The sequence below is a fragment of the Plectropomus leopardus genome, chromosome 24 (genome assembly GCF_026936395.1).
Source record: "Plectropomus leopardus strain MGB_pleo_1.0 chromosome 24, ASM2693639v1, whole genome shotgun sequence".
NCBI lineage: Eukaryota > Metazoa > Chordata > Actinopteri > Perciformes > Serranidae > Plectropomus > Plectropomus leopardus.
This window is the reverse complement of record NC_142199.1, coordinates 240,001-250,000: the sequence shown is the minus strand read 5'-3', so window position 1 is coordinate 250,000 and position 10,000 is coordinate 240,001. Positions and strand designations below refer to the sequence as shown.

Sequence of the window (10,000 nt, the reverse complement as noted above, 5' to 3'; positions counted from 1 at the left end):
CATTTTTCCTCTTCAGACCGTTTTAAAAAAACCAAACAGTTAATTTCTAATAAATTACCAGTGAATGTCCACTAAATTCTGGCTTATGTCCAGTTAAATTCCAGTTAATTTCTGCTAAATCTCAGAATAATTTCAGTTTAGTGTGTTTGTCTATCTAAGAGTTGCAAAGGGTAAATTTCCAAGTAAGTTTCCTGTAAAATTCCACTAAATATCGGATTAATTTTCAGTAAATGTATGGTAAATTTTTAGGTGGCGCCTTGTAATTTTATTTTATTTTTTTAGTAAATATCTTTTAAAATTCCAATAAATGTACAGTAAATGTCTGGTAAATTTTCAGTAAAATTCTGTTAAGTTTTCATTAAATAACCAGTGAAATCCTTATAAACATCACCTAAATTGTCAGTTAACGTCCAGTAAATCTCCCCTCATGGCCGGTTCATTTCCAGCACATTTTAGTAGTTTTCTGGTAAATTTCCAGTGAATTTCTGGTCAGTTTCCATTAATTGTCTGGTAAAAGTCCATCAAATGTCAGTAAACTTATGATAAATTTCTGGTAAATATCTGGTACATTTCCAGTAAACTTCTGGTAAGTCATGAATAAATGCATGGTAAATTTCCAGTTTATTTTCACTTGATTTCATGTTAATTTTAAGTATATTTTGTGTAATTGTTTGTTCAATATCTAGTAAATGTCCAGTAAATTTCCAGAAAATTTCAGCTTAGTTTCAAATACATTTTTTTGGGTAAATTTCCAATCAATTTCTAAGCTCAGGAATTTTGTAAAAAAAAAGAAGAAAGTTCTCAACATAAAATTGAAAGTCACAAGAATATGAGATGTTTTCAGATCATATCTTCAGCCACACTGAAACATCCCGCTGTTGTTTAAAGATATAATCATGATACTGTAGTCACAATGTAATATTATCATAATAGTTAAGTCACGATATGATAGAATCACAATACGTAAGTAATGTTATGATGTTTTCACAATACTTAAAAATGATATTTTAATCAATACTTTAGTCACGATTTGATGTTATCATGATAATTTAGTCAAGATATCACAATACTTTAGTCAAAACGATATTATCACGATACTTTAGTCTGCATATGATATTATCACAATACTGAAGTCTCCATACGTTATTACTGCAATACTTTAGTCTGGATACGATATTATCACAATAGTTAAGTCATAATACGATATAATCACAATAGTTTAATGACGTTACGATGTTGTCACGATACTTAAAAATGATATTTTTGTCCTAATACTTTAGTCTTGATACGGTATTATCATGATACTTTAGTCATGATAAGACATTTTTCTAATTTTTAAAGGTGTTGAGATGTGCTGAGTGTTGTGGTAACAAATACTTTGATTAATGATCTTTAGCAGCTTTAAATTCGGCCTCCACAGGAAAACTTCTCTAACGTGTTTTATTTGATCAGATAAAGTTTTCAGTCCGTTTTACCGCAGCGACATGAATCCGTGAACCCAAAACTAAATCCATGTTCATATTCCAGTTGTTTATACTTGTGAGAGTAATAATTTCAAAAATTAAAATATGTGCACTTGTCTCATTGATACCATGTTGCCACACCGAAATACTGCGATGCTCTGCTGTGTCGATATTTGCCAACACTCATCGTGTTCATTATCCGCGGAGACGTTTTGGAAAATCTTTGTTCCCGAGAACAGATCCTGTTCTTTCAGAAAACAGAATCTGTCACACAATTCATCCACTCTGGACACCATTAATCAAAAAACTCGCTCTGTTTCACTAAAGTTCGATAAAGCTGTTTTTATTGAGACGCAGTGTGAACGAGTGGATCTGAAATTTAACCCTTTGTGCCTGCGGATGTGTTTGGCTGATAATGAGCGGCTGGTTGAGTGGTCGACAGAGGGGAGGGGGGTGGTCTGTGTGTGTGTGTGTGTGTGTCTCTGTGTGTTTTTGTGTGTGTGTGTGTGTTATGTGTGTTTTTGTGTGTGTGTGTGTGTGTGTGTGTGTGTGTGTGTGTGTGTCCGGTCAGACGGAGAACCTCTGATTCAGTTTCAGTTTGTCGTCTGAGCAGATTCACATCATCCTCACACTCACAACTCCAGCAGAATCATCTCCTTCGTCCTGAGTGAACGTTTAGTTTTGGGATCATTTTTGTCCTCAGCAGCAGCAGCAGAGCCGTCTGTCTCAGGTCAGTTTGTGCCTCATTATTTCTTCATTTTTCTGTTTATTTCAGCTGATAAAATAGTTCAAAGTTGCTGAATGAGTGGATTATTGTGTGTGTGTGTGTGTGTGTGTGTGTGTCACTGATGCTTCACGTCGTTTCCTTTGAATCAAACAGGAGAAATGAGGAGCGCCTCGTTATGAAACAATCATTTAACTGTCGCATGAAAGATCATAATGTCATCAGAAGGAGGCACGTGAGTTTCTGTTGATTTGTTCCGAAACAATTAAAAAATAAAATTAAAAAAACATTTTTTTTTTGAGGACGATAAGAACAATAAGAGAAATATTTAAATGCTTTAAATTAGAGCGACGTTTAACTGAAACGTTCTCCAGCAACACACATCATCTACAACCAATTTAATCTTCATACATTTAGTAGTTTTGTAATAAACTTTGAATAAACTGAAATTTAAGGACACATAAAACAAAATAAAAAAGCAATATATAAATCAGAATGTATATTTTTAAATTAAAATATGCATAACTGAGTAAACCGTGTAGACGGCGGTGGTTATGGTCCGTGATGTAAAGGCGTTGACGCCATGATGCAGGGGATCAGGATTAGTGAGACTTTTGTTCGGTTTTTCACTCACACTTGGATTCAAATTCATTTCCAACCTGCAAAATAAATTACAATAAATAAGTCAATAAATAAGTAAGAAATCAGCAGCAGAGACATTCAGTAACAACAGAACATTTTATGTCTGAAAACGAGTCGGAGGAGCTGAATTCTTCTCAAATGTTGCTTCTTTTTTTATCTGATTTCAACAAATGAATTTCACATAAAATACGAAATACAGCATTTTTAACTCAGAGTTCATCAAATCAAAGAAAAAAACATTCACTGAATGCAACGCTGCAGAAAATAAAATCCCAAAACTGAAACTTTCATTTCTCACACACACACACACACACACACACACACACACACACACACACACTCACACACACACTCATTTGTAAAAACATGAAAATGTACATTTAGTTTTTACTTCAGTGATCCAAAATACTTAAACTGAGGTTTTCAGATCAAGCCAGAATCAACGTGCAGAGACGCTGAAACAAAAAGCTGCAGAAAACAGCTGGATTTTGACTTATTTACTTTTTTACTGTTTTCTGCTGTTTCTGTTCTTTTGCTTGTTAATCTTGTTCACAGCAGCCGCTGGTCTTATTTTCTCTTCTCTCGTCTCGTCTCGTCTTATAAAGAAGAGAAGCAGTTTGAGCAGAAATCATCAGTAAAGTGACACAAAGAGTCTCAGAGTCGACGTTTCAGCCTCTCGGTTTAGACGAGACAATTGAACAGATCCTGAGACTGTGTGTGCATTTTATGATCCGGATCTGTGGACCCTCGGGGGCCCCTCTGATCCAGAGTCCAGATTAAAATGTAAAACTGGTGGTGGTTTTGGTTTTGGGTGGACCTGTCTTCTTCAAATCCATCTTAAAACGTGATGTCATTTCTTTATTTGTATTTCTTAATTTTATTTTGGGTTTTTTTATTTTTCGAGTCTGCAGTTTATTCTGACGGAATAAGCCGAGGGTTATTTCCTTCAGCGTGGTGAATGTGTGATGTGTGTGTTTTTACTGCTCGGGATCACTTCATGGATTTATGGACACCGAGTGTCCTTCATGTTGCCTTTTCTGTTTTCATTTTGAACTCTGCAGGTTTTCGTCTTTCTCGTGGTTAGTTTGACTTTTTGGCTTCCTGTCATCGTGTCGCCTCCTCACGGTCCTCTTTCTGCTTTTGCTGTTTTTTTAATCTGCTGTAGGAATGAAATCATTATTACTACGATTTAATATAATAATAATGATAATAATAATAATAATATACTGCGAAGACAGAGAGTAAAAGAGTTGATTTGGGTCATCAGCGTTCAGACCGCTTCAGATCCAAACCGCGACAATAAAAACTGAACGAGATTTCAGTGAAACGAGTCGACCGAAGGCTTTAAGGAGTCGACTTTGACTCGCAACTGGAGGACACGTTGTTTTATCCAAAAATTGTCTGCGTTCAGCTGTTGGTGCATCTGGTATTTCCTGTTTTGGTCCATCAGGTTGTTGGTCGGCGTGGTGAAAGAAAAACTCCTGCAGTGGCTGCAGGTGTTCAGTGTGCAAGAAATTAGAAGGGAAGCGAGGGAAAGATGTGTAAATCCGTAAAAATGTACGCCGTTTTTCACGTAATATTCTTGAACTTTTTACCAATTTCTTGCTCGTTGCCTACTGCCGGTGTTTTTGGCAGGAATCCAGCTGCGTTCAGGTCTCAAAGGGTTAATCAGTATTTTTCATCTGGTTTTCAGGTGACTGCTGGTTTAGGGCCGGTGGACTCAGATGTGAAGATCTGGTCTGTGGACCCTGTGTGTTTCAGATGAAGGTTGAGGGATTACAGGAGGACGGGGACTCTGTGTCCTCCGCAGACCGGACCGCCGCCGCCGCCGCTGCTGCGGTGGGAGTGGGCGGGGCAGTGTGCAGCCCCGGCTCGGCTGAGCGCTGCATGTCGCGGCTGCTGAGTGCGGTGGAGAGCGAGCTGCAGGCCGGCCGCGAGAAGGGCGACCCCACGGAGCGCGAGCTGCGGGTGTCGCTGGAGGACGCCGAGCTGTGGAGGAAGTTCCAGCACATCACCAACGAGATGATCGTCACCAAGAACGGACGGTAACCATGGCGACTGTCTGTGTTTGTCGTGTGTCACTGTCTTCACGTTTGAGTCGTCCAACCATAAACACGAAACTTGTGTCAGCCGCCGTGTGAAAAACCCGTCTGAGGGGAATGTGCGTACAGACCTTGAGATTTTATTTAAAAATTTAGCACAAACGTCCACTGTGACTCAACCATCAAGGGATTACAATCTAGAGATCAAAGGTCAAAGGTTACTGTGACCTTGTCCGTCTCATTCTTGTGAACGTGATATCTGGAAAACACCACGAGGGAATTTCTTTAAATTTGGCACAAACGTGAGTCGACTCACGATATGATGGTCAAAGGTCCCTGTGAGCTTGGGCCTGTCTCAGTGTTATAAACATGATTCATGAACATCTTGAGGGAATTTTTCAGAATTTGACACAAACGTCCACATAGACTGAACAATTAACTAATTAGAACTGGTGGTCAAAGCGCACTTCCACCTTGTCGTTCTTGGACTCGTTAAAGCGATATCTCAAGAAAAACACAAGTTTTTTTTCTAATTTATTGATTTATTTTTTGAATTTGGCACAAACGACCACTTTGACTCAAAGAAAAACTGACTATAATTTGGTGGTCTGTGTTTATCTTCTGCGCTCATCAAAAACCAAACAGGAGATCACGTGATCACTAACCTGGACTCATTTCATTTATTGTCGGCTCTGATTCAGTTTTGTCGTTCGCCAACTGAAAAGAGGATGAAAAGATGTGACTTCAGGTGAGTTTCTGCGGACTCATTTTCAGACAGGATGAGTTTTAAAATGAGACCCGATGGATCCTGATCTGGATCCTGATCCGGATCTGGATTTGAACGACTGAAACCAGAGCAATTCTCCTTCAAAAAGACTCAGCTGGCTTTGAAACAAAAATAAAATCATCAGGAGAGAATCAGAAAACTGAAGAGTCGGATCATTGGATTATTTAAACCTTTTGAAAGCAGAGAAAATTGGTTTGTTTCTTTGGAAAAAGGCGAAGGCTTAGGAATCAAAGCAAAGTCGACATCGTGATATCAGTCTTTATGCTGATGACATACTGCTTTTTTTTTTTGTTTTTTTTTACAAAATCCTGCTTCTTCATTACGAGAAACATTTACACTCATCAATCACGTCCTCAGCCCTCCCATTAAACACTAACAGCGGCGTTATGGCGGCCCAAACGCCGCCCATTCCTTTCTGCACAAATCTCATTGCATATTTCGGTGTGACTGTCTCCGCCCGGCTGTCAGAGGTGTTCGGTGTCACCTTCAGCCCACGACGCAACACGATAAATGATGAGCTCCTCCGCTCGATGAATTTACCAATCTCCGTAACAGGCCGGAGGGCAGTCCCCCAAATCTGCCAGAACACCTAAACGTCGATCTCGTGACAAAATCACGAACCTCCAAGTTAGACAATACAAGATACTCTACAGAGGTCACAGAGGTCACCCCCCACCACACACACACACACACACACACACACAGGTGACACGTCAAATACAAACCTGAACGGACGGAGCAATGACCTGCTCCTCATAACTTCAAGAACGGTCAAAAAACACACAAACACGTCCGAACGGAAACCTTCCTCACGGACGACACACTCACCTCTCATCACCTTCGAACGCTCCGAATTTATCTCCCATACACTTTCTTTACCCCCCCAGCCTTTTTTCTCCTTTGTTTGTTGCCTGAGAACGATTACAGTCCACACACACGCACACACGCACACACACACACACACACCTACTCATGAAAACACACACACACACGCAGCCTCTCCACGCCTCACGTGTGTGTGTGTGTGTGTGTGTGTGTGTGTGTGTGTGTGTGTGTTGTCATGAGTAGGTGTGTGTGTGTGTGTGTGTGTTGTCATGAGTAGGTGTGTGTGTGTGTGTGTGTGTGTGTGTGTGTGTGTGTTGTCATGAGTAGGTGTGTGTGTGTGTATTCGTTTGGTTCCTGCTTCTTTGCCGTCCTGTGAGTTTGTTTTTTGGTGTCTTTCAGGTGAAACCATGTTGATGTTGTGTTGGTCATGTCTCCTCGTGCTCTGTAGTGAAACTGCGTCACGACAGAAAAAATCAAGAAATCACTGAAACTTTAATACTGTGTGTGTGTATATATATATATATATACATATATGTATATATATATATATATATACATATATGTATATATATATAGAGAGAGAGAGGTTACTGTATAACGAGCCTTAAATTGTGTTTAAAACAATTATATCTGAAATAATGTAACAGAAGGGCTTTTGCATGTCCTCAGGTCAGTTTCTAAAATCCCTCTGATGTAACTGTATATGTAGAACTCTGTATTTAGCCTTTCATTTCATTTTGAAACCGTATTTGAAATGTTGTACAGACTGAGAAACAAATCATCTTTTTTGATGAGACCTTATTTTTCAGGTCGTTGTCTTGTTCCCGCTGATTTGAGTCAGATTTTGGGCCGTGGTTGGTTGCCTTCTCTCTGTGGTCGGGAGGTTTCCGCGGGCCGGACGTCCTCCCTCTTCGGTTTGTTTGCTCATTTCCAGCCTGTTTTCGCTCCTCTGCCGGCGGACAAAAGCTCCGTTCATGAATGTTCTCCGTGTGAGGCAGAAGTCGCGCGTCGCTCCCTGAGAGCGAGCGGCCATGGATCGGTGATCCTGTGATCGGGTCATTCATTAGTCTCGATCGCAGCCGGCGGCGCTGCGGCGGCGTGCTGACGGGTCGAGCCCGGCGGTGGGAAAACACTCCATTCACACCTGCAGAACAGCACTCGAGCGGCTGTTAGTGATGAGAGGCGCCTGGTCGTAGGTGGTCACACTTTATTTATTAAATCACTCAAATCAAGCACTCTGAGTACTTTGTGAGAGCGCTGCCATTTTATAACTCGCTGTACTTTTACTGCATTCAGCCGACACGTTGAGTTACTTTACAACTCAAGATTTATATGAAAAAATACATGTTTTTTTTTTTTTACACATTTCAGAGTTTCACTGATGTTTCCTGTAAATAATAATAATAAAACAATAAATAAAAATAATGAATACATTTTATTTGCAGACATTCATGCATCTTAAGAAGCAGCTTTCTCACAGTAACTGAAGATTTTCTCTCCTGTTTGAGCCAAAGATCACTCAGAACAACAGCAAGTTTTTTTAGTTTTCTATTTTTTTTATTAATATACCTTAATCGTTCTTTACTTTGGTACTTTGGTACTTTATACTACTATACTTACTTTTACTATACTATACTTACTATACTAATACTTTTTTATATTGTTTTTTTCCTTTTTCTATTCTTTTAATACGTCTTTCTTTACACTTTTTTATTTTGTACTTTTTCTTTCTTTATACTTTTTTATATGCTCTTATATGTTGTCTATTCTTTTAGTACTAGTTAAAATTATTTTTATACTTAAAAAATATTTTTGTATAATTTTTTATTATTCTTATTTAAAAGTTTATTTACTACCTTCTCCTTTCTTTATACTTTTGTATTCCTTTTATGCTTTTTCTTTCTTTATCCTTTTTAATTTTCTTTTTATATATTTTTGCTACATACATATATATATATATATATTACTTTTAATAGTATTTTTTATTTTGTTCAGTTCTTTTTGTAGTTATATATTTTTATATATTATGATAAAATCCTGTGTGGTGGTTGTTTGTTCGTTTTGTACCTGTTGTAAGACACTCGGGAGCGAGCCGAACGTCACATCAATGTCCTCAGAAAATTTGTCCCGAGTCATTCAGACAGAAACCACTCGACCAGCTGAGACTGTCAGGAAGTCTCAGTTTATCAGGTCTTTGACTCGAGTGTTCGGTGCAGGTCTGTGACTGGAGTGTTCGGTGCAGGTCTTTGACTCGAGTGTTCGGTGCAGGTCTGTGACTCGTGTGTCGGTGCAGGTCTTTGACTCGAGTGTTCGGTGCAGGTCTTTGACTCGAGTGTTCGGTGCAGGTCTGTGACTGGAGTGTTCGGTGCAGGTCTGTGACTGGAGTGTTCGGTGCAGGTCTTTGACTCGAGTGTTCGGTGCAGGTCTTTGACTCGAGTGTTCGGTGCAGGTCTTTGACTCGAGTGTGCGGTGCAGGTCTTTGACTCGAGTGTTCGGTGCAGGTCTGTGACTGGAGTGTTCGGTGCAGGTCTGTGACTGGAGTGTTCGGTGCAGGTCTTTGACTCGAGTGTTCGGTGCAGGTCTGTGACTGGAGTGATCGGTGCAGGTCTGTGACTCGTGTGTTCGGTGCAGGTCTTTGACTCGAGTGTTCGGTGCAGGTCTGTGACTCGAGTGTTCGGTGCAGGTCTGTGACTGGAGTGATCGGTGCAGGTCTGTGACTCGTGTGTTCGGTGCAGGTCTTTGACTCGAGTGTTCGGTGCAGGTCTGTGACTGGAGTGTTCGGTGCAGGTCTGTGACTCGTGTGTTCGGTGCAGGTCTTTGACTCGAGTGTTCGGTGCAGGTCTGTGACTGGAGTGTTCGGTGCAGGTCTGTGACTCGAGTGTTCGGTGCAGGTCTGTGACTGGAGTGTTCGGTGCAGGTCTTTGACTCGAGTGTTCGGTGCAGGTCTGTGACTGGAGTGATCGGTGCAGGTCTGTGACTCGTGTGTTCGGTGCAGGTCTTTGACTCGAGTGTTCGGTGCAGGTCTGTGACTGGTGTTGTCGGTGCAGGTCTGTGACTTCGTGTGTTCGGTGCAGGTCTTTGACTCGAGTGTTCGGTGCAGGTCTGTGACTGGAGTGTTGTGTGCAGGTCTTTGACTCGAGTGTTCGGTGCAGGTCTGTGACTCGTGTGTTCGGTGCAGGTCTGTGACTCGAGTGTTCGGTGCAGGTCTGTAACTCGAGTGTTCGGTGCAGGTCTGTGACTGGAGTGTTCGGTGCAGGTCTTTGACTCAAGCGTTCGGTGCAGGTCTTTGACTCAAGCGTTCGGTGCAGGTCTGTGACTGGAGTGTTCGGTGCAGGTCTTTGACTCGAGTGTTCGGTGCAGGTCTTTGACTCGAGTCGGATCTGTTTGGTCCTGGCTGACGGTCTTCGGTGTTTCCTGTCTCCCTGTGAACAGCCGGATGTTTCCGGTCCTGAAGGTCAGCGTCTCCGGTCTGGACCCCAGCTCCATGTACTCCTTCCTGCTGGACTTCGTGCCAGCT

At 41.0% G+C, this 10,000-nt stretch overlaps 1 protein-coding gene across 1 annotated transcript in view; it reads left to right on the top strand.

Moving 5' to 3' along the window:
- The first annotated feature begins 4,465 nt into the window (after nucleotides 1-4,465).
- The window catches only part of tbx19 (T-box transcription factor 19), an 11,769-nt gene continuing 6,234 nt past the window's right edge, over nucleotides 4,466-10,000 (top strand). The window contains exons 1-2 of the mRNA XM_088074495.1: nucleotides 4,466-4,874; nucleotides 9,916-10,000. The exon at nucleotides 9,916-10,000 is cut by the window's right edge and continues 192 nt beyond it. Coding sequence (XP_087930621.1) covers nucleotides 4,591-4,874; nucleotides 9,916-10,000 — 369 coding nt within the window. The 5' untranslated portion in view covers nucleotides 4,466-4,590. The remainder of the gene's footprint in view (nucleotides 4,875-9,915) is intronic.